The 25146-nt window shown below is 39.1% G+C and overlaps 2 protein-coding genes across 19 annotated transcripts in view; one reads left to right on the top strand and one right to left on the bottom strand.

Moving 5' to 3' along the window:
* LRCH3 (leucine rich repeats and calponin homology domain containing 3) overlaps nucleotides 1-25146 on the top strand; it is a 101397-nt gene that overhangs the window by 48574 nt on the left and 27677 nt on the right. For 13 of the 18 annotated variants that reach the window (XR_008678431.2, XR_008678432.2, XR_008678428.2 and 10 more), the window contains exons 9-14: nucleotides 2112-2260; nucleotides 5745-5821; nucleotides 13804-13855; nucleotides 14325-14474; nucleotides 19040-19099; nucleotides 20999-21052. Coding sequence is in view for 12 of the 18 variants with exons in the window: in XM_031013318.3 (XP_030869178.3) it covers nucleotides 2112-2260; nucleotides 5745-5821; nucleotides 13804-13855; nucleotides 14325-14474; nucleotides 19040-19099; nucleotides 20999-21052 (542 nt within the window). In the remaining 6 variants the exon portion in view is untranslated. The remainder of the gene's footprint in view (nucleotides 1-2111; nucleotides 2261-5744; nucleotides 5822-13803; nucleotides 13856-14324; nucleotides 14475-19039; nucleotides 19100-20998; nucleotides 21053-25146) is intronic. The other 5 variants (XR_008678433.2, XM_063704550.1, XM_055382799.2 and 2 more) reach the window with 1 other exon arrangement.
* Nucleotides 15263-17897, bottom strand: LOC101141368 (large ribosomal subunit protein uL22-like). Its single transcript, XM_055382801.2, has one exon. It carries the CDS (start codon nucleotides 17434-17436, stop codon nucleotides 16882-16884), a length of 555 nt encoding a protein of 184 aa, XP_055238776.2. The 5' UTR covers nucleotides 17437-17897; the 3' UTR covers nucleotides 15263-16881.

Here is a 25146-nt window from a genome sequence, read left to right as displayed (position 1 = left end):
GAAATGTGGTTTTTCCAAATTGATATGTATTGTAAGTATAAAATACACATCAGATTTTGAAGACTTCATTTGAAAAAAAGCGTGTAAAATAGTAATATTTTGCATTGATTATATGTTGAAGTGATTTAGACATATTAGACAATGTAAAATATTAAAATTAATGCTGCCTCTTTTACTTTAAAAAATATGGCTACTAGAGAATTTCAAACGACGTATGTGGTTCACCTTCATGGCTTGTGTTATTTTTCTCTTTGGCCACACTGGTCTAGATTGCATGAAGAAGTAAAGTTACTTTCTTCAGAAATCATCTTAACATAAACCATTTATTAGTCAGAAAAGTTTTAGCACATTTAAAAAATGCATTTATGTACCTGGTTTCTAATGTGGATGTAAACTTAGAACCTTTTCATCTTTTTTAGCTATTAATAAAACTCTAATAACTCAAAATTCAATTTTATATTAATTGTATTCACAGAATTATTTATCAATAATTGAGTCAGAAGACTAAATTGAGAAATAGGCTTCCCCAAGTTCACTGTTCCAGCAACTGCGATTTTTAGGCAGCCTGTAGAACGTCATGAAGTAACGGGTTGTGGTTTAATGCATCTCTGGAAAAACTATCTTAGTAGGAAGTTTTTTTTTCTAGTGTGCCATTTTAAGTAGTTGTTTCATTACTTTTAAACTTAAAAATAATGGGGGATTCCCAAACTTAACAGATGAACAAGATGTGGCTAAAAATAATTTATATACGTCTCCTCACCCTAAAGCATTTTGAGAAGAAGAAACTCCTCAAATGAATCCCTTCCCATCCGTAAACTATTATAAAATATCTACATTGCTGACCTCTAGCAGATAGTTTTCCAAACAGGACAATCTTTGTTCTGATCTTTTTTGTTTCTGTTTAATTGACAACAATTACAGGAAGGGAGATAGTAGTCAGAAACTCTTTCTTTCTCAAGTCCAGTTTGCTCCTACCTTTTCTCTTTTTTGTGTGTGGCCTTTGACTTTCTCTTGAGTTGACTGTGTTCGGTTTCCCACCTGCCATCTCCTCACGGAGATATTAAGCCCCAGACCTAAAACACGAAAACACAAAGATGCACCTTTCAGTCTTTAAAAATTGGTCTTCGCTCTTTGTCTCACAAACTGAAACTACTGTGTTTAAAACAGTAAGGAGCTGTCCAAAGAAAAATGGTAGAGGTCTCTATTTCAGTAATTATCATCAATTGCTACATTCTTTAGTGAACTAGGACTAAGGTTTTCTGGAGCCTATTTTTGTGAGTGGCCATGAACTAAATAATAAACACTTGTGTGCCAGGCGTGTTGGCTGATGCCTGTAATCCCAGCACTTTGGGTGGCCACAGTGGGTGGATTGCTTCAGCACAGGAGTTGGAGACCAGTGTGGCCACCATGGTGAAACCCCGTCTCTACTAAAAATACAAAAATTAGCCAGGCGTGGTGGTGCACACCTGTAATCCTAGCTACTTGGGAGGCTGAGGCATGAGAATCGCTTGAACATGAGAAGCAGAGGTTGCAGTGAGCCAAGACTGCGCCACTGCACTGCAGCCTGGATGACAAAGGGAGACCCTGTCTCAAAAAAACAAAACAAAATAAAATATAAGTAAAATTAATTTAATTTTTTTTTTGTTTTTGAGACGGAGTCTCGCTATGTCACCCAAGCTGGAGTGCAGTGGTACGGTCTTGGCTCACCGTAACTTCCGTCTCCCGGGTTCAAGCAATTCTCTTGTCTCAGCCTCCCGAGTAGCTGGGACTACAGGCGTGCGCCACTAAGCCCAGCTAATTTTTGTATTTTTAGTAGAGATGGGATTTCAGCATATTGGTCAGGCTTGCCTTGAACTCCTGACTTCAGGTGATCCACTCACCACCTCCACCTCCCAAAGTGCTGGGATTACAGGCGTGAGCCACCAACCTTGGACATAAAATGGGTAAAAAAAAAAGACTTAAGTAATTTAAAGTTTTTATCATCCCTCCCACTTTCAAAATAGAAAATCATGGGGAAAAGGAAATAAGTAAATGTCTTTTATCGGCTATCTAATTTGAATGTTTTTTCTGCTCTGTGTGTGTGTGTGTGGGTGTGTGTGTGGTGTATACAGTGGAACATGATCTGGATCAGATTGACTACATAGACAGCTGCACCGCAGAGGAAGAGGAGGCCGAGGTGAGACAGCCCAAGGGACCAGACTCAGACAGCCTTAGTTCACAGTTTATGGCGTATATTGAACAGCGGCGAATCTCTCATGAGGTAGTACACAGATTGAAGCCTAAATATGTTGCTATCCCTTCATAAAAATAATTCATAATAGTATAAAGTTTTGTTATATCAGTGATTGGTTGACTGAAGCCTAATTGTTTTCATTATGTTCACTTGTGATTTCAGTCCTGAGTTTTTCAGATTTATTCAGAAAACTCAGACAGCAGCCTCAAGTAGGCTTTAGGTTTATTTTTCAAACAAGAAGAAAGATTTCAGAATTTTGCAGGAGGAATAAAAGAAGTCTAGGTACTGTTAAGGCCTTGGAAGAAAGTACAAAGAAAAATACAGTGATGCTTTTCATTGTTGTTTTTATTGCTTTTTTATTGTTACTAACTGATAAATCATAGTTTGGTCAGTAGTTAATTAACAGTTAAACCAAAAAGTTGACTTTTGTGGCAACATGCAGACTTAACCATAGAATTTTTATAATATGCTGAATTATATTGGAGCTTTTGTGCTAAGTCACACAGAACGTAAATTGTTTGCTATTAAAGTTCTTGGGTATCTCTTAAGTGGAGCATTGAATTGCCTTAGAAAACAAATGTGCATTCAGCCCACTACAGAATCTCTGCCAATTCCCCAAGGGTCTCAGATAGAATAGCATTCTTCAGTCTAGTCAGCATAATAAAATGGCTTCACTTTAGTGGATGTGATGTTGATGTCTGGAGCTGGTTTCAGGCTCTGAGCAGTGATTATTTGAGAAACACTTGGGCCCTTTTAGAGAATGATGTATTATCCGTCTAGAAATAGAGAAGAATCTCTTTGGTCTGAGACAGCTAAAAGGAAAGAAAAAAAAGAAATAGAGAATAATCATTTCAAGTGGGACATGTTGTAGAGTGATATTATCATTCTTTATTTAATGAAGCTGAGTCACTGTGTCGCCCAGGCTGGTGTGCCTTGGCACGATCTCGGCTTACTGCAGCCTCTGCCTCCCAGGTTCAAGTGATTGTCCTTCCTCAGCCTCCCGAGTAGCTGGGATTACAGGCACCTGCCACCATGCCCGGCTAATTTTTATATTTTTAGTAGAGACGGGGTTTCACCATGTTGGCCAGGCTGGTCTCAAACTCCTGACCTCGGGTGATCTGCCCGCCTCAGCCTCCCAAAGTGCTGGGATTACAGGTGTGAGCCACCGCACCCAGCCAGTATTATCATTCTTTTTTTTAAAAAAAAGGGCCTTGGTTTTTCCTATCTGAATACTTTTGAACACCGTATTTTTTGTTGGTAAAGAGACACTCTTGTATTTAAAGTTGGATAAAATTATATAAGTCAAAGTCCTACAGCCCAGAGATAGCAGTGTACTAGGTGACTGATGAAACTACTTGTTGAGGCTGCTGGAGCAAGGGGCAACTAACTATTTTGCAATAAAATTAACAATGACACATTATAATCCTTAAAGGTATTCATTTTCTTTTTTCCTGGTCTTTCTCTTTGATCATGTTATGGTTACTTAGGCTGTATAAATGGAGTATCTCTACTAAAAGTGAAAATGCCTATACTACTACTATAAAAAAATAGTATTTCTTTAATTCATTATATTGTTTTGTAATAATATTTTTAAAATTCTGGCTGCCTGTTACGTATGGTAGTCTTTATGACTTCTGTGTCATAAGCTTTCGTAAAAGTTAGCATCTGTGAAAATGTGATGAGGCAGCATTATTTTAGATGGTTTCACAACCAGTGAAGTATCTTTTTATTTTCCTGAACACTATCTAAAAATGGAATGTTAAAAACTAACGTATGTGAGGTGTTAAACACTCTACTATTATTTAATTTTATTATAATACTTGTCACATACATAGACCATTCCTGTCTGAACATGGTATGATTTTTTTTTTAATTAAACCAGTGTCACATTTTGTCATGAAAATTTCGTGTGCCTCTTAGAATAATTTTAGATAATTGCAGTATCATAAAACTAGGATGGGGCTGGACGTGGTGGCTCACACCTGTAATCCCAGCACTGTGGGAGGCCAAGGCAGGTGGATCACTTGAGGTCAGGAGTTTGAGACCAGACTGGCCAACATGAAGAAATGCTGTCTCTACTAAAAATATATATTAAAAAGAAAACTTAGCTGGGTGTCATGGCGGGTGCCTGTAATCCCAGCTACTCGGGATGCTGAGGCACGAGAGTCACTTGAACCTGGGCGGCGGACATTGCAGTGAGCCAAGATTGTGCCACTGCACTCCAGCCTAGGTGACAGAGCAAGATTCTGTATCCAAAAGAAAAAAAACTAGGATGGTAAGTCACTGATATAACGTCCTAGGAGAGATTTGTGTTTATTTTTTAAAGTGGTATAGCTTGGCCTGGTGGCTCATTCCTATAATCTCAGCCACTTGGGAGGCTGAAGTAGGAAGACTGCTTGAGCCCAGGAGTTTGAGACCAGCCTGAGCAACATAGTGACACTCTGTCTCTAAATAAACAAAAATTTTAAAATGGTGTATTCACTAAAATTAGAAAAATTATTTTTGCGTCAGAGTTGTAGAATTGTAGTTTATTATTTGGGATCTCATGTCCAGACTTTAAGACAGTCGGTTGTTAGCCCTTTGAGGTAACTCACCAAAAGTTTCTAGTGATGTGTGATATACCTGTTTCTTGGAGGTAGATGCTATTTCTTGGAAGTAGATGGTAAGTAGTTTTATGTTTCATTTGTAGATATCCTTTTTGGGAAAGTTGTTTTCTTATTTTTCCCTTGATGAATAACCATTTTGATGATTATTTTTGGTGTTGAAACAAGATTGTATTGCTTCTATAGGTTTTCCTTTGATAACCTTTAATCCTCTACCTTTGATTTATAATTTTATTTTTCAGTGCGTGGTCTGTATTTTAAACCAGTTTAATTTTCCTCAGTAATACTTTTTGAAAATGACCTTTTACTCTTTGGTTTGTAGATAAGTAAAATTGCCAATAATATTTTCCTTTTAAATACGGTATTTTACCATAAATAGAAATTACTTTTTGTTTTATCTTGATATTCACCAACACACTCAACACTGTTTGTATGAGTATGATAAGAGACAATTTGTTGTGATGGATAAATAAAGAAATGTAATCTGCCCAGTGAACTCACTATTACCAGAAATATTCAAGAGAAACTGAGCAAATGTCAGGATAGGGTAGGTGGGAATTTCTGTCCTAAATGGAAGTCTGTTAGTGACCTCTTCGGTTCCTTTCTAATTCTAACATCTTATTATTCAGTAAATATTACTGTGCTTGGTCACTGTAATGTATATAATACAGTGAGAAGGAAATCTACTTATAAAATAAAATAAATGTTTGTGGATTGTGAATGTTTTTGTTTATTAAAGCAGCAGTATAGCATATGATGCTTTTGAACTTAAAGTTTACATTTGAAGAGTCTATTAAAATATTTTTTAGTGTAATATATAAATTAAATGACAAATTGGATGTGAACTGTGTAATCGCAGTGTTCTGGATTAATATACTAAATTTATTTATTTCTGTCCTCTGGCCTAGGGTTCACCAGTAAAGCCAGTAGCCATTAGGGAGTTTCAAAAAACAGAAGATATGAGAAGATATTTACATCAAAACAGGTTTGAAAAACCAATTCTACTTAATTTGTTTCTGTCTTAATCATGAGAGCATAAAGTAATTTTGGCTTTATGCAGATCTGTATGTAATAAAGATGTTTACATGGCATGTATTTAGAACTGAGTGACGGTGTGCTTTTTTGTACTCGTGCCATAGAAAAGGTAAAAACTGATTTGATTCTAAATTGAGACCATCTAAATCATTACCTACATAGTTAATCGATCTGAAGATACTTAGTAGCAATGAGATTTTGTGGTGAAGCTATATGGATTCGTGCACAAAAAAGGCTAAAAGAATTTCAGGACTGGGCATAGTGGCTAACACTTGTAATCCCAACACTTTGGGAGGCCAAGGCGGGAGGCTTGCTTGAGCCCAGGAGTTTGAGACCAGTCTGAGCATCATTCTACCCCTCTACAAAAAGAAAAAAAAATAGCCTGGCATGGTGGTGCATGCCTGTGGTTCCAGCAACTCAGAGGCTGAAGTGGGAGGATTGCTCGAACTGGGAGGTTGAGACTGCAGTGAACCCCCAGTTTGTGCCATTGCAGTCCAACCTGGGCAACAGAGTGAGACCCTGTCTCAAAAAAAAAAATACAAAATACAAAAAACAAAAACAAAAAACGAATTTCGAGAGTTCTAATTTTTTTTTAACTTACATTTTTGACTGGATAACAGAGAGAAATAGTCAGAGACAGTGATATGTATCACCAGTCCTGTCTCCATTAATACACTCTTTCCACTGTACTTGGTGCCTCTCAGAATATTTTGAAAATTAGGCCCTGTGCGGTGGCTCATATCTGTAATGCCAGCACTTTGGGAGGCTGAGGCAGGTGGATCATTTGAGGTCAGGAGTTCGAGACCAGCCTGGCCAACGTGGTGAAACGCCGTCTCTACTAAAAATACAAAAAATAGCTGGGTGTGGTGGCACACGCCTGTAATTCCAGCTACAGGTGGCACACGCCTGTAATCTCCAGGCTGAGGCAGGAGAATCGCTTGAACCCAGGAGGCGGAGGTTGCAGTGAACCGAGATCGCACCACTGCCCTCCAGCCTGGGTGACAGACTGAGACTCCATCTCAAAAAAAAACAAAAAAAGAATATTTTGAAAATTAGCTTGATCATTTAGAGCACTGCTTCTCATTTTTGAATTCCAGAATGTTTCTTGCCATGAAGAATTTTACAGTAGTTGGAAATTTCAGCCTTTAGTTCTTTGCCTTCTGGTTTTATGAAGTCTTGGTACACCTATTCTTAAGTGACGGTGAATTTAGATAGTTCTTATACTTGACAAGGTATTAAAGGCAACTTGGGGGACTGAGCTATAGATGGAATAAATATGTAGGGAGAAAAAAGACAGACATCTCATCACTTTGACATTTATACTCTTATCACTTAACTCATGGAGATTTAATTAAATTTTTTATGCTTTGAAATTTATTTCAGAATGTCTTTTCAGTTGCCATGTGTCCTTTTATTGAGAGTATAGTCTTTTGAGATTCCAGTTTTATGCAGGAGTTTCCAGTTACATTCCCCACCTTGAGTGGGCCTGCATTTTGTATCTCCTGCCCCTCTCACGTCCTGCATCCATCATAGGTGAAGCTCAAGAGCTCCAGGATTTAGTAGAAACCCTCAAGGTAAAAGCTGGCTCTTTCACTCAGTTACCTTATGTGTTAGTTTTCTGTTGCTTGTGTTACAAAGTTAGCAGTTTAGAACAACACCTCTTTATTATATTATACTTCTGGAGGATAGATCCTGGGCAGGCCCCGCTGGGTTCTCTACTTAGAGGCCAAAGTCAGGGTATCGGCTGGCCTGGATTCTCATGTGGAGACTGTGGAGGAGAATTCATTTTCACGCTCCTACATCTTGGCAGAATTCAGTTTGATGCAGTTACGGGTCCCCATTACTGAGGTCCCCATTATTTTCCTGGCTGCCAGCTGGTGGCCATTCTTGGTGTTTAGAGCCCACTCACATTCCTTCTTCATGGCTCCCTCCATCTTCAAACCAGGAATGACAGGCCAAATCCTCCTTATGTTTGGAATCTTTCTCACTTCCCTTTCTGCCACATCTCGCAAATTCTTTTGCTTTTAAGGGCTCGTGATTATATTAGGTCAACCTGGATAATCTCCCCATTTTAAGGCCAGCTGATTAGTAACCTTAATTTCATCTGCAAAGCCTTTTTTTAATGTAATACAACAGCATTCACTAGAGTAAGGCCAGGGACCGAGATCATGGAAGCCAAAAGTCTGCCTACCGCATCTTAGTCCAGAGTTCCTGTTTTTACTTCTTTTTGAAAGTCTGTGGATTCTTTATTTTCATGGCACCTTAGCAATACATTTTAAAAGCTTGTTTTATTTTATTCAGCATTTTGGTTATTTCCATTGGAAGAGTCATTCAGGGTGTTTAGTCTGCCACAGTGCTGGAAACTAAAGCTAGGATTACATGTTTTGTTTTGTTTTGTTTTGTTTTGTTTTGTTTTGTGACAGGGTCTTGCTCTATTGCCTTAGGCTGGGGTGCAGTGTTGTGATCATGGTCACTGCAGCCTCTACCTCCCAGGCTCAAGCAATCCTCCCACCTCAGCCTCTGGAGTAGCTGCAACTTCAGGCGTGTGCTACATACTCAGCAAATTTTTTGTTATTTTTAGTAGAGACAGAAATCTCCCTATGTTGCCCAGGCCGGTCTCAGACTTCCAGATTGAAGTACTAACCCTCCTGCTTTGGCCTCCCAAAGCACTGGGATTACAGGTGTGAGCCACTGCACCCAGCCATGATTACTGTTTAACTCGGGGTTCCATAGCACGGTCCTTGGATAAGAACTCCATACTTGATACTAGTAACCAGTTAGGCTCTAGGATCAATATATACTTCATGTTTTTAATTAGCAGGTATTTGTGAAATATGTACTATGTGCCAAGTTCCTTTCCAGATGTTGGGATATAGCTATGAACTTAGTCAAAATTCCTGCCCTCCTGGAGCTTACATTCAAGTGAAATGTTGAATTCGAACCTAAAAAGACACAGTCGCCTCAGAATGACTGACAGCTCTCAGACCAGCAAGACTTGTCTCTAATCTGAATAACATGTTAACGAAAAGACTCTACCTCAGCAGTCTGTCAGTTACAGCAACTCAAAAACATTGAGTGAGCATAAGGAATCCTCTGCTAGTGAGCTGAAAAGGAAAGCTTGCTTACCCGTTTTTTTCTTCCAGTTCTTTTCCCCTACCCTCATCCACCACGTACATTTCTTCCCACCTACCACTCCCCTACCGCTACCCACATAGAGCCTACCCTACTGGGAGATCATAAACATAGGGAGATATAATAAATAAAAAGTGTGAATGTTTTGTAGTATTTGCCAAGATGGATTATGTAAATTTGAAATTGAAACTAGCAAAAATTATGTTTTAAAAAAATTGTTAAAATAATTTGTTATGGGCTGGGTGCAGTGGCTCATGTCTGTAATCCCAGCACTTTGGGAGTCCGAGGCCAGCAGATCACCTGAGCTCAGGAGTTCCAGACCAGCCTGGCCAACATGGTGAAACCTGATCTCTACTAAAAATACAAAAATTAGCCGGGTGTGGTAGCTTGCACCTATAGTCCTAGCTACTTGGGAGGCTGAGGCCGGAGAATTGCTTGAACCCTGGAGGTGGAGGTTGCAGTGAGCCGAGATTGCACGACTGCATTCCAGCCTGGGTGACAGAGCAAGACTCTGTCTTAAAAAAAAAAAAAAAAATTATAGGGCCTACTTATAATTTGAATAGCATTTTAGTTCAGGAGAGATGATAATACCAGACTAGGTTCTGTAAAGTGTGTTATAGCTTCTATAAGAAGCAATATAGAATTAACATTTAGATAAAACCTGGAAGTTTTTTTGTTTCATGTTATATAGACAAAGCCAGAAAAGCTACTCACATTAATTATGTGATTTTGTAAATAAAGAAAAACAGAGAAGGCAGTTTAGTCTGCCTTATACTGGCCGGGTGTAATACACCTGTAATCCCAGCACTATACTGGCCGGGTGTAATACACCTGTAATCCCAGCACTTTGGGAGGCCAAGGCAGGTGGATCCCCTAAGGTCAGGAATTCAAGACCAGCCTGGCCAACATGGCAAAACCCTGTCTCTACTAAAAATACAAAAAATTAGTTGGGCGTGGTGGCATGCACCTGTAATCCCAGCTACTTGGGAGGCTGAGGCAGGAGAATTGCTTGAACTTAGAAGGCAGAGGCTGCAGTGAGCTGAGATTGTGCCCCTGCACGCCAGCCTGGGCAGCAGATATGCCATCTCAAAAGAAAAAAAAAAAAGTCTGCCTTATAGAGATAAGAGTCTGGTTTACTTAGCTCAAGTAAGTTCAAGATTTAAAGGAGATACATACATGTTACCTGCATTTTTGTTTTTTATGTCTCAATATTCCACACTTTTTCGGGAGAGGGTGCTACTGTCATTCATTCAAGCAATATTTCTTAAGCACTACAGTGGTTCTGTCTCTGTTCCAAATCCCTGATATTTTAGAGTTACTTTTTAGTGGATGTAGACAAATATATGTGACAAGCATGTTTCAGGTACTGTTAGGTGCTATGAAGAAAAATAAAGCAGGATAAAAGAGATGGTAGGGTGAGGGAAGAGTGCAAGTAATGTTAGATGCCATGATAATATTTCAGTAGAAACCTGAAAAAGAGCAAACATTATGGCGGTCTAGGGGTGAAACATTCTAGGTAGAGGTTCTGAGGTAGGAACATGCTTTTGGTGTATTCAAGAAACACCCAGGAGTCTGAGTAAAGCAGGACAAATCTGGGATGTGAGATGAGAGTTCTGCTGTGGTTATGTTCTATTTCAGGTACCTACAAGACATCCAAGTGGAATTATCAAGTAAGCAGTTAGATTTATGAGTTTGGAGTAAGGTGGCAAGAATTGGGAGCTTGAACAACCAGAAAAACAAACTGAGCAGGGGTGGTCATGGGGATAGGAGAAAGAGGGTGGTGTCCTAGAGGCTAAATGAGAATGGTTGTTGTTTTTGTTTTTTTGAGACACGGTCTCTGTCACCCAGGCTGGAGTGCAGTGGTGTCATCATAGCTCATAAGCAGCCTTGATCTCCTGGACTCAAGATCCTCCCGCCTTGGCCTCCCAAAATGCTGGGATTAAAAGCATGAGCCGCTGTGCCTAGCCTTGAAAACAGTGTTTGAAGAAGTATAGAGAGGAATGAACAACATCACTTACTGCTCATCGGTTTTTTGTGTTTTTTTTTTTCCAGATGGAGCCTCACTCTGTCGCCAGGCTGGAGTGCAGTGGCGCGATCTTGACTCACTGCAACCTCCACCTCCCAGGTTCAAGCGATTCCCCTGCCTCAGCCTTTTGAGTAGCTGGGACTACAGGCGCGCCCCACCACTCCCGGCCAGTTTTTCGTATTTTTTTTAGTAGAGACGGGGTTTCACCATGTTGGCCAGGATGGTCTCGATCTCCTGACTTTGTGATCCGCCCGCCTCGGCCTCCCAAAGTGCTGGGATTACAGGCGTGAGCCACTGCACCCGGCCCTGCTTATAGGTTTAATAAGGGGAGGACTAAGAAATAGCTATTGGATTTGGGGATGTCAAGATCATTGACAAACTTGTGAGGTGAAAGAACAGTTTTATTGAAACTGAAAGGACGGGACGCAGATTGGATTGGGTGCAAAATACAGTAATGAGATAAAGTGGAAACAATGGGTTTGACTGGCTTTTTAAAGAAGTATTGTAAAAAGAGGGTAAATGAGTATGTACTTGTAATCCCAGCACTTTGAGAGGCCAAGGTGGGTGGTTTACTTGAGCCCAGGAGTTCGAGACCAGCCTGGGCAACATGGCGAAACCCCATCTCTACCAAAAATAGACAAAAATTAGCCAGGCATGGTGGTGCACACTTGTAGTTCCAGCTGCTTGGGAAGCTGAGGTAGGATTGCTTAACTCTAGGAGGTGGAGGTCTCAGCTGAGATCGCACCACTGCATTCAAGCCTGGACAACAGAGTGAGATGAGACTCTGTCAAAAAAAAAAATACAAAGAAAGAAAGAAACATAGGTAGAAAGAAGATTTAAAGGAGATACATACATGTTATCTGCATTTTTGTTTTTTATGTCTCAGTATTCCATGCTTTTTCGGGGGAGGGTGCTAGTGTCATTCATTCAAGCAATATTTCTTAAGCACTAGAAAGTGCTTAAGAAAGTAGAAAGAAGGTGTGTATTAAAAAATTGAAAAGCGGCTGGGCACGGTGGCTCACACCTGTAATCCCAGCACTTTGGGAGGCTGAGGTGAGTGGATCACCTGAGATCAGGAGTTCAAGACCAGCCTGGCCAGCATGGTGAAACCCCGTCTCTACTAAAAATACAAAAATTAGCCGAGTGTGGTGGCGCATGCCTGTAATCCCAGCTACTCAGGAGGCTGACGCAGAAGAATCTCTTGAACCTGGGAGGTGGAGGTTGTGGTGAGCGAGATCGTGCCACTGCACTCCAGCCTGGGTGACAGGGCAAGACTCTGTCTCAAAACAAAACAAAACAAAAATTGAAAAGCATTTTTAAAGTTTAGTGTTCAGGTTAGGGCACATAAACACACTTGAGTTGGTTTATTTGGTCCTTTCTATGTTTTGTTTCAGTTCATCTACAGATGGCCGCTAAAAGCTATGGGAAATTTTAACAGTGAAATTAGTAATCTAGGGAGAAAGTTGCAGTTAATTCCTGTTACTCTAAATGTGTAATCAGGGCGTGGCGCGGTGGCCCACACCCGTAATCCCAGCACTCGGAGGCCTCGGTGGGTGGATCACTTGAAAGCTCAGGAGTTTGAGAGCAACCTGGGTTAGCCTAGCAAAACCCCGTCTCTACAAAAACTGCAGAAATAAGCCTGGGTTGGTTGACACACACCTGTAGGCCAGCTGTTCGAAAGGCTGAGGCGATATTATCACTTGAGGCCAGGAGGTCGAATCTGCAGTGAGCCATGATCACGGCATTGCACTCCACCTTGGGCCACAAAAAAAAAAAAGGCTGGGCACAGTGGCTCACACGCCTGTATTCCAATTACTTTAGGAGGCTGAGGTGGGAGGATGGCTTGAGGGGCAGGAGTTTGAGACCAGCCTGGGCAACATAATAAGACCCTCATTGCCACAGAAAAATTAAAAAAAAAAAAAAAACAAAAACAAAGACAGCTGGGCGTGATGGCTGGAGCCCAGGAGGTCAAGACTGCAGTGAGCCATGATGACGGGTTTTTTTTTGTTCCCCTGATTAGCACACTGATTTCAGTGCCTGTAGATCAGCCTGATAGGCTAATCATCATAGTTTTGGAGGCCACGTCCTAAACGTCAGACAGTAACTAATCTTGCCAGTTTTAGTTTCAGACACAAAGATGAGTTACAGAGACTTGAGCAATGAAATCTGTTTCAGGAAAAGGATAAATAGTAAACTATAAGAATTAACACTGATAACAGTGAGAAGGAAGTACTACTTTTTTTTGTTTTTTTAAGCATTAAAAAGGGCTTTGTATTTTTCTTAAAAATAAAAAAAGCCAGAATCTTTATTTCTGTGTTAAAATTGCTTCATCGATTGAAAATAAGAGCAGATGTCCTTTATAAGTACAGTTACGAGGTTCTGTAGTTGATAAAAATGACTCTGTATGTAAAAGGATCTCAGTTTACATGTATCGTGTTTTAATCATGGTGGTAACGAAGATAATAGTTATTTGTGTTATAAAGAAATGATACTGTTTGCAAGGTGATCTCAATTAACTGTATTGTTGGTATTGGCTGACGTAGACAGTTGATACCACATGAAACGTGAGTTGGAGGCATCAGATTTTCCTCTGGTTTCACTTAATGACTTGGACTTAGGTTTACAAAATGCAGCTACTCCTTCAATGCTAACTAGGCAGTTTGCTACTGATTAATAGAAAGCTACATTTACAATAAAAATTTCATTTGTTTTTTATGTATCTGTTTGTCTTTTTATCAAAGAGTTTTTTTCTTTCTTTTTCTTTTTTGGGTCAGGGTTCCAGTTGAGCCATCTTCCCTCCTGTCACTATCAGCAAGTCACAATCAGGTAATGTTTAGTAGTTGTGTTTATTTTTGCTTTTTAAACTAAGATGATTTTTTTTTCTTTTATAATACTTAAATTGCCATTAATTGCCAGGTATATTTAAGCATTACTAGCTGTCTCAATCGATTAATATAACATATGTGCATGATACTTGCTAACAGTGTTTTTAGACACTAGATAGAAAATCTTTACCTTCGTGATGGCTTTGTAATATTAGTTTGGTGCAAAAGTAATTGCAGTTTCTCCCATCACTTTCAATGGCAGAAACTGCAATTACTTTTGCACCAACCTAATATATATAAGAACCGTGCAAAGATGGGAAAAGATTAGCAATAAACACATTTCAAGCAATGCTAGGTGACTTCAAAGCAAAAGTTGCATGGGTCAACAGTAGTTCCCTAAATTGATAGGGAATATTGGTAACGTGATCATCATTTTTACTTTCGTATGCACAATAACGCTTTGGTTCCAGCTGTCACACACAGACCCGGAACTTCATCGGAGAAGGGAGCAGTTAGTAGAGCGCACTCGGAGAGAGGCTCAGCTTGCTGCCCTGCAGTATGAGGAGGAGAAAATAAGGACCAAGCAGATCCAGAGAGATGCTGTCCTGGACTTTGTCAAAGTGAGTCGTTTGAATGATGCTGTTCAAGCTGCTGACTGGCTAAGTGCTTATTTGTTTGGTCAGGCCTGTTGGTTTTTATTGTCATTTTAATATTGACATTTAATATTGACAGACGTTTTAATAAATGTCGACCATTTTTCTCTCTGTAAGGAATCTTGACTAAATAGAGTGTCTCTTTTACTTGTGTCTATCTGCATGAGGACAGTACAAGTGATTATCTTATTAACGGTAAATCTGTCATTGGACATGTCACTTTACTATCCAGCTGCCATTTCCTCAATTTCTAGTGTCATAGTAAAGATCGGTAAGATGAAAGTGAAAGTGCTGTGTGAACCATAAAAGGCCCGTGCAGATGCAAACTGTTACTCAGACCTCTTCTCCAGCTTCCTCGCTTTCGTAAATAACAAAAGTTTGCTAGCCTCACAGGCTTAATCCTTTGCAGGAACTTTGATTTGTTCCTTTCTGCTCTCCACACACATTCAATTAACAACGCCATTAATATTTCTTAACGTTTTGCAGCCTCTATAGTAGTGCCTGAAACGTTGTCATTTTATTTTACCTGTATTACTTATCTTTTTGTTCTGAAATCATCATTTTTTCTTCATAATTAATTATTTGTAATTTTGTTTACTTAATATCTGTCTCTCATTTATCTGTAAACTCCATGAAGGTAAGAACCATGTCTGTTTTACTTACTGCTGTGTCCCTAGACCTTAGCAGGTCTTAGCTCATAGTAATGGTCAATAAGTATTTGTTCAATGATTAAATGAATTTTTCTTGTCCACTAAAGACTTTCCTGTATTTCATACTTTAACTAGAGACCATCTTCTTTAAGTACGATGCATATGTCTGTTTTACTGTTTTACCTGATAAACTCTTTTTTTCTGAATGTACCAGACCCTTGGTGATGATGTTTAACTCTCTTTCTCACCTGATTCCTCTTCATCCAACAAGTTCCCTTGTCTATTGTTTTCTATAAAAATGCAGGCAAATCTGGCCGGGTGTGGTGGCTCACGCCTGTAGTCCCGGCACTTTGAGAGGCCAGGGTGGGTGGATCAACTGAGGTCAGGAGTTTGAGACCAGCCTGGCCAACATGGCAAAACCCTGTCTCAAGTAAAAATAAAAAAATTAGCTGGGCGTGGTGGTGCATGCCTGTAATCCCAGCTAACCAGGAGGCTGAAGTGGAGGAATTGTCTGAGCCCGGGAGGCGGAGGTTGCAGTGAGCTGAGATCGCACCACTGCACTTCATGCAGCCTGGTTGACAGAGTGAGACTCCACCTCAAAAAAAAAAAAAAAAAGTAGGCAAATCTTTTGACCAATAGCAAAAATACTAAAATTAATATTCCTACAAGCAGAGGTTCACAAAGGTACCTCCCTCCCTCAAAACCTTGTCTGCCCTGAGATGTTTCTTCTTTTTGTGCCTTTTCAACCCTCATAAGAATTGTTAATGTACTAATGGCCATGTTCTCTTGTCCTCCTTTATCTCTGTCATTGTATTTTCACACAAGTCATCTAATACTATACATACTATATCTCCTAATTTGTCTAACCATTTCTCTTTCCCTTAAGTCCCTGCTTGATTTGTTACTACATACAAACTTTTTTATATAGTTCTCTTGAAACTAATGGAAGTACTTTATTGGTTTATTCTTAATAGGTCATTTGGAGGTGTTCAGGTTTCACAGATGAGGAAGCTGCAGGTCTAGGAAGATTAAGCAATGTGGTCATTTATAGTACATTTGTTTTCTTAATCAGGAGGCAAACCTAGACTTCTGAAAGCCTAACTTTGTTCATCCATTTGACTTGATAGACCTTTATGGAATGCTGGTTGTACAAGGAATATAAAGATGCATAAAATACAAGCCCTGCCCACCAGGCACAGCTTAGACCTTATCAGGGAAATAAACACAAATAAAACAAAATAAGGCAGCTTATAATGAAAGTGCTAGTTTTATATTCAAGGCAATAGAAGACTTAGAGAACAAGTATCATCAGAATTGACCTCAAAAAGAAAAGATAGGGACCCTGAAGAATGAGTAGGTAGGATTTAGCCAGGAAGAAAAGACTGGATGATGGTGTAAAGGGGGGTTCGTTCTAAGCTGAGGAAATCTAAACAGGATGGGAGCTGGGAACGGCCTTGTGTGATTTGTAGATTTAAAATAATGGCACTTGCAGGAAACACCAGCTGGCCTAGAGAGTTTGTATTGAAGACTTATGGGAAAAATGAATTATTGAGATGATGATAATCGTACTTAAAACTTACTGAATGCTTATTATGTAGTAGACACTATTTTAAGTACATTATATATATTTACTCATTTAATTCTCCCAACTCTCTTTAGGTACCATTTTTTCTTTTTTCTTTTTTTTTTTTTTCCTTTTAATTACATTTATTTTAATGCTGAATTTACTCCCGTGCCATAAGTTTTTGTTTCTTCAGTTTCTTCTGGGATATCTTTTTCTTCTGGGCAACCTCCTCTTCTGGTTTAGGAACAATCTGTTCCTTTTCCGTAAGGATCATCTCAATGTGACAGGGAGAGCTCATGTATGGGTTAATCCGACCATGAGCTCTGTAGGTCCGGCGGCGCATCTTAGGTGCTTTGTTCACTTGGAGATGCTCGATGACCAGAGAATCTACATCTAAACCCTTAAGTTCAGCGTTACTCTCTGCATTTTTAAGCATGTGCAGCAAAAACTCAGCACTCTTTCTGCACCACCGACCTTGTGTCCAGCCCCACTGCTTGGCCTGCGCACACCTGCCAACTCCACCATTGTAACGTCGGAATGGTACACGCTGTTTCTGTAAAGTGACATCTTTCAGATACTTCGTGGCTTTTCGTATATGCATACCCTTGGTGGCCTGAGCAGTTTCACGAGTGTTCTTAAAGTGAACACAAAGATTGGAACCTCTTGATTTGCATGATTTCGTGGGGTTCTCCGGGTCAAGTGAATAGCGAACCATTTTTCACAGATTACCTCAGGCTGCTTAGGGAAAGAGCCCATTTTTTCTTTTTATGAACAAGGAAACACGCTCAGAGAGAATAACAGTTTACTAAGATTAAATACTCAGGAAGTGGCAGGATTAAAATCCTGTGATTAGAACAAGGCAGGTTGGCTCTGAAGCCTATTCTGTGAGCACAGTCTGTGCTGCCTCTCGGTAATAATGGTTAACACTGAATCTTAAGTGCTGTTCTATGTGTTTTGCATAAATTAACTTAGTTTGCCTTCTGTAGAAGTCACACAGCCAGTAAGAGATAGTCAACTTGTAGAGAGTCTTGATTAAATGTCAAATTAGTGTTGGATCTTGATCTATTAAGTAAAAGAGAACACTGAGTTTCAAAGCAGGAAAAAACATGAGAAGAGAGAGACTTCTGAAAAACTAATTGACTTGCATTAGAATTGGTTAGGAAGAAAGAGACTAGAAAGAGGAAAATGAAGAAGGAAATTGCAGTAGTTAGACTGGGGTGCAAAATAAGGCATAAAAACCAGATGGTTTCTAAGGGTCCTAAGGGTTGGCAGTATTGCAGTGACAAGAGCCTAAATTCAGAAATCTCTGCATTTGAATCCAGCTTTGCCACTCGCTGTGCGCTTGACTTTCAGAAAGTTACTGAGCCATTTTATGCTGTTAGGTTCCTCCTGTGTGTGATATTTAACTATTAAATATTAACTATCTCAGAATTATTATGGATATACCTAATGCTTAATACTAGTATGGTAGATGCTATATCCCCTATTACTATAATAAAATGGATTTGCTGAATTACCTATAAGAGAGACGGTGAATAAATCACAGATGGTGAATAAATCACTGAAGAGGGTGAAAAAAAAGAAGCTCCCAAAGCGAGGTTTGGAGGCTGAAAGATGGTTTCAAATGAGGGTCTAGCATTGTGGAAAGAACGCAGGCTTTGCAGTCGGAAGGCAGGCGCAAACCAGTTATGCTGCTGACGAACTTGGAGACCTTGCACGTGCCGCATAACCTCTCTTCTCGATTTTCTCATCTCTAAATGAATATGATGATGATATTTTATCTCACACAGTAGAAGAATCACTGAAACACTGTGTACACAGTGAAATACAGTAGAGCACGTTGTAAAGCAGGGACCACACCAATGCTATAATGTTATTACTAGATTATTAGACATCACACGTTGGAGAAAATAGCCAGTTAGTATGGGACATTGTGAGTTTGTTTTTGAATGTGTCAGATATGAGGTGGAGTGGGGTTTCCAAGTAGAGAGTTTCCATAGACAGTTGAAAACACAAACCTGAGATTTGTTTCTAGCTAAAGTTATTAGCATTCGAGTGATACTAAAGCCATTAGAGGGAGAGAATAAGTTCATCGAGTAAGAGGTCAATATTCTGATTGTAAATGTGTTTGTGTAGATATATGTATAGTTTTAAAAATTTCTAACTAAACATTTTCTAACTAGTAAATCTAGAAAAATGCTATATACAAGAGGTAAAAAAATTAATGTGAGTGATTATTTTAGTAAATAGAATTTGTTATTTGCAGTGTTCCAGGCTCTAACCAACTTCCTTTTTTGGGGGGTTTTGGGATTATATAGCAAAAAGCATCACAAAGTCCACAAAAACAGCACCCGCTCCTAGATGGCGTAGATGGTGAGGTAAGTTGATGTAATCTCCTTTTCTTTGGAGTTGGTTATTTTTGCAATGGAAATGAAATGTTTACATGTAATTATCATGTTTTCAGTGCTCGGAATATTGCCATTTTTCTTTTTCCCCCTCACAAAATTCTCCTTATGAGGGAGATGATACAAGCCAAGGAGTTTACTAGAATCTATAGATCAAGGCTTTTTTCAGCTATACACATCCATCTAGAGATGATATTTCCCTCCCTGACCCCCACCAGAGGCACCGTCCCCCTCTCCTCCACCTCCACTTTTTTTTTTTTTTTTTTTTTTTTTTGAGACGGAGTCTTGCTCTGTCGCCCAGGCTGGAGTGCAGTGGCGCGATCTCGGCTCACTGCAAGCTCCGCCTCCTGGGTTCACGCTCTCCTCCACTTTTGAAGCGTTGTGTGTAGAGTCCCGGGAGCTTTACCTGGTACAGGAAAATGGAGCGGCCACTAAACAAAAAAAGACTCTTACATAGGATTTCAGATTCAGTGCTATCAATGATAACACTTATTTTATAATATCAAATAGTACTTTTTTTTACAGATTAACAGAAAATAAATCACTTAACCTTTTAAAAATCTACACACCTCTTTTGATCTGTTAAAATGAAGCTTACTAAATGTTTTTATTGTAGTCGGCTTTCTCATTAACCATTTTCCCTTTAAAAACCTACCAGTTTTTTCTTTTTCTTTTCTTTTTTTTTTTTGAGACAGAGTCTCACTTTGTCACCCAGGCTGGAGTGCAGTGGCGCGATACTGGCTCACTGCAACCTCTGACTCCCGGGTTCAAGTGATTCTCCTGCCTCAGCCTCCCGAGTAGCTGGGACTACAGGTGTGCACCACCACACCCGGCTAATTTTTGTATTTTCAGTAGAGACGGGGTTTCACTGTGTTGGTCAGGCTGGTCTCGAACTCCTGACCTCATAATCTGCCTGCCTCGGCCTCCCAAAGTGCTGGAATTACAGGCACTTAATTCCACTGCGCCTGACCCAGTTTGTTTCAATTTATTATCATTACCTCCTTGAAAAATGCATAAAAGCGTTGTTTCATGTGAATTTTGACTTTGCTTTTCATAAAATAAGTTATTTGAAAACCTAACATGTGGGGCTTTACAAGCAACAATTTTCAGTGTTTTTAAAGCACAAGAGTTTCTGGTATGGAAAAGTGTATTGTTTGAAATGTTTTCAATTGTCCATTAGAAAGGTTTTTAAAAAGTTTTATCAGACATAGAACTACTTCTGTTTTTTTATGTTAGAACATTATATATTTGTATAATACCTCAAAGATTGGCTCCAGCATGTTCACTTGTCTTTTCTTCACCTGGTAATAATTCTAACACATTTTCGACAACCAAAGTTTGATAAATTTAATGTGTGTTTTCTTTTTTACCCCAATATTTCCTTCTTGATGATTGTTTTCAAGTAATTCATTCTCAAGAAAACTAAAGCTCCACAGGAAAATAACATAAACAGTTCTAAAAATTGTAATTGTACTTTTCATTTTGCTTAAGAAAGAAAATGAAGAGATACTTAGACTAGAAATTATGACTCTGGGCTTCTTGTTTGTCACTGGCTCACTAAATGACCACAGGTTCTTTATGTTATTGTTACATCTCTCTCCAGCTTTCTGTTCCCTCCTTGCTTTGTAAGGTTTTAGGCAATAAGATCGTATTTGAAGTTGTTTAAACTCTGGGAGAAGATCAGTACTCAGAACCAACTTACTGACTATTATAATGCATGAATTCCAGATGATTGTGAATGTGGTCCTCTATGTCAGCGTCTTCGAAAGTATGTCTTAATATGTCTCTTCCCTTGTGTGTGTATTCGTGAAATACGTCACACGTGTGCGTAGTTTGTTTCTGACATGGCTTCATTTTTCTCCACCTCTCCAGTGCCCCTTCCCATCCAGAAGGTCTCAGCACACTGATGATAGTGCCTTGTGCATGGTAAGAGTTTTGCACAAAACGGAGTTTCGCATTTCTGTGTTTAGAGATTGTACTTTTTATTCAGAAACTATCTAAATACCATAAAACATGATGAGCATCATTACTAAATGCTTTATGAAGAACTAAACCATTTTCCCACATGACCATTTGTGATTGACCCAGTGTTTCAAAGTTCTGCAGCTCATATCTTTGTCAGTGCCACCGAAAGGAAAACGTTTGCCTTGAGAACCGTATTGGCTTTGTGTGTGCTGGCAATGGAGGCATAACATAATATTCATGTTTTAAATGTGTCTGATTCCAGGAGCACTTACTTTATTAATCATTAATTTGGCTTATGGGTCACCTGTATGTTAAGGTGACTCATGACACTGATTGCACAGCTGTATATTTGGCATCCAATTTTATGATGTATTTTCAGCTACTGAAAATCCTTCACTTTGGTTTTAAATACTTACAGCCCAAGATTATTCCTTCTTGTTCACTTTTTAAACCCAAGGAAACATTAACTGCTGATCGTGTTTAACACTGGCTTACTTTTATTGCCTGTTTCATCAGCTCAAAATAAGTATAAGATGGAAGGTTTATTTAAAGTCTTATTAGCCTTGTGAAAGAATTCTAACCATTTCTAGAATTTCTTTCCCCATCATGTTTTATGTGATTGTTTTCATAGTAGTATATTCAGAAGTCTAGTGCCTACAGTGCTAGTAACTGCTGCCAGGGTGCATCCTGCTGCGTGAGCTGCATGCCTCGGCATGACATTCCTGTTACATCAGCTTCCGTGGTCTGTTCACATTGCTGTGTATTCCACAACCTTCATTTCCTTTGAGATGGATAAAGCACCTTTTAACTGGACGGTCTTATAGGTGAATACAATCATCGCACTCTAGAGTTTTAGTTTAAGTGAATTGGCCTAAGAAGTGAATAATAAGTTAAAAATGTAGACAAATACTGAGAGCCTCCGACGATCCAAACGCTTACCAAAGTTATCTCATTTACTCCTCGCAGCAACCTTAAGAGTGAAGGTTAAACTTATCACCTTTTTACAAATGAGTACTGAGGCCCAGAATGTGACCTGTCCAAGGTCTCACAGACAGTAAGTGCAAGGCTGGGAAGCCACATCTGTCTGGCTGATAGGAGAACCTGCATTAAACACCATACTGAAACTGAAAACCGTTTAGGAAACCGAAGGTTTAATAACACATGGAATAAGTGGTATAAGTCTCAGTGCCAAGACTTTTTTGTCAACAAAACAGTGGAATTTAGAAAAACAACAGCAGCAAAATCCCCTTAGTGCATAACTTGAAATTCCCTTCGGCCGTTTGTCAAAACACACTCACTTAAGTTTTAGTTCTCAGTATTCATATCTGATCCTCCAAATTAGACGGCCTTTAAAACACATCTCACATTTCTTTGTCTGCCAAATAGTGCCCAACCAACACTGTGCAAAAAGAGTCGTATTTTAAATAAAACCTCATATTATCAAAACTGTGCTTCAGAAGGCTCACGTTGCTTAGAGTGAAGTCCGAACGTGGCCTCGAAGCTCCTTCGTGCTCTACTGCCTCCCTCTCCAGTCTCCTCTCTGGGCTTGTGCTATACCAGCATTGTTTCCAGCTCTTCAAATATCATAAGCCCTTTCCCATCTCAGACCTTTGCAAATGCTGTTTCTTTTACATAGAATGCCTTTCCCTCACTGCATGTACCCCTTGATTAATTCCTACTCATCTATCAGGTATTTGTTTAAATGTCCCATCTTTAACATGACTTTTCGGCAGCCCACTACCCTTAAATCAGCCCACAGTTTGACAGTTAAATAAACTGACAGGAGCTCCAGTACGTTTGATGAAAAGGAGGCCCAGGAAGTATACATAGTGTATTACTGTTGTCACGGTAATTTTTTTATCATGGTAGTTTTATTTGGGTGTTTATTATTTTATTTTTTATTTTTTAATTTAATTTTATTCTTTATTTTTATTTATTTATTTAATTATTTTGAGACAGAGTCTCCCTCTGTTGCCGAGGCTGGAGTGCAGTGGCATGAACATGGTTCCTTGAAGCATCAGCTTCTTGAGTAGCTGGGACTACAGGTGCATGCCCCACACGTGGCTAATTTTTTTATTTTTTTGTAGAGTCAGGGTCTCACTGTGTTGCCCAGGCTGGTCTCTAACTCCAGGGCTCAAACAGTCCTCCTGCCCCAGCCTCCCAAAGTGCTGAGATTACAGGCATGAGCCACTGTGCCCAGCTTGTTTATTCTTTTATTATCTCTTTTCTGTTGGACTACTAGACTATAAGCTTCATGAACACAAGGATATTCTATTTTGTCTTAATATACCTTAATACACTCCATCCCTACCACAGTTCCTGGGATATATTAGGTGCTCAATAAATATTTCCTGAATGAACATATAAATTCTGTGCATCTACTGATTATTAAATTGTTTCATGATGAAAAGGTCTGATGAACGATATCGTAAGGTAAATGCTGAATTTGATTTAAAGACCTTGAAACTTACAATTTGAAATAAAGATTTATAACAGCTAATATCAGTTTACACTGACATTGTCTTCGGGCTGCCCCTCAAGCTTCTATTAATATCAGTTTACACTGACATTCTCTTCGGGCTACCCCTCAAGCTCCTGTTAATATCAGTTACACTGACATTGTCTTCGGGCTACCCCTCAAGCTCCTGTTAACATCAGTTTACACTGACATTCTCTTCCGGCTACCTCTCAAGCTCCTGTTAATATCAGTTTACACTGACATTGTCTTCGGTCTGCCCCTCAAGCTCCTGCTAGTATCAGTTACACTGAGATTCTCTTCAGGCTACCCCTCAAGCTCCTGCTAGTTACACTGACATTCTCTTCGGGCTACCCCTCAAGCTCCTGTTAATATCAGTTACACTGACATTGTCTTCGGGCTACCCCTCAAGCTCCTGTTAACATCAGTTTACACTGACATTCTCTTTGGGCTACCCCTCAAGCTCCTGTTAATATCAGTTACACTGACATTGTCTTCGGGCTACCCCTCAAGCTCCTGTTAACATCAGTTTACACTGACATTCTCTTCGGGCTACCCCTCAAGCTCCTGTTAATATCAGTTACACTGAGATTCTCTTCAGGCTACCCCTCAAGCTCCTGTTGCTTTCGTCTATATCAGGTCTCATTTTAAAAGAATATGACATTGAATATATATTTCAATATATTTGACATTGAAAGTAGTTCCAATACCTTTGATTAAAAAGCAGGCCCAGGAAATCTAAACCCCAGAAGCATACACAGTGTATTACCATTGTCACAGTTTTGCTCTTTGGTATATTTTTATCTTCATTATTTGCTGCCTTAAGATAGATTTTGTGATACATGTAATACATTGTGTGTTACCTGCTTTTGTTAAATAAAAATATGTTAATTCTCATTAAAAATACAGTTGTATTTATTTTATTGACCATATACATACCTTTTCCTAAACACCCGTTTGTTTTCTTGTTCATTTATCTCATAGTTTAGAAATTTATGGTCCTAGTTTAAATTTTTAAAAATTACTTATAAAGACTTCACTATTTTTAAGCTCTTGGCATTTTGTTGTTTTAATAGGTAAAACCTTATCCAGGGCTCTTTGTGAAAGTATTGTCTTCTCTGATTTCCACTCTCCATGTGGCAAATGAGAAAAATTGTCATGTTTTGAGCACCTCTTATCTGTAATCAAAATTCTATGTAATACTTTAAATTTTTTTCTTTTTAATTGACAATAATTATATAGATACAATCTAACTATATCTCTAATACCGCTAACCAGTTGTTATGTTGGTTGGTGAAAGATAAAGGATTCGAAGAAAAGGGAAATTCCACCTTCCCCTCTTATAGTCATGAGGAGTTTCACAGAGGCAGAGATGAAATGCCGGTTCCTCCTTTAGGTTGATGCAGAATCCTTATGTCCTAATTATAATATATCTAATTTGGATTAATGTTGAAAAGATATTGTTTTTATTCATCCAGTTCTGCTTGGTTAAAATCCCTCATCACAGGAACAGGACTCATTAGTTTCAAGGCTACTATGCTAACAATGTTGATGTTCTGTTTTATTTCTGTGTAAAATC

The sequence above is a fragment of the Gorilla gorilla genome, chromosome 2, assembly GCF_029281585.2.
Source record: "Gorilla gorilla gorilla isolate KB3781 chromosome 2, NHGRI_mGorGor1-v2.1_pri, whole genome shotgun sequence".
In the NCBI taxonomy this organism is placed as follows: domain Eukaryota; kingdom Metazoa; phylum Chordata; class Mammalia; order Primates; family Hominidae; genus Gorilla; species Gorilla gorilla.
This window is presented reverse-complemented; position numbering and strand designations above follow the sequence as displayed.

What these genes read in the sequence shown, in the direction of transcription:
- LOC101141368 (XM_055382801.2), bottom strand. Translation starts at nt 17,436, where the DNA reads ATGGTTCGCTATTCACTTGACCCGGAGAACCCCACGAAATCATGCAAA.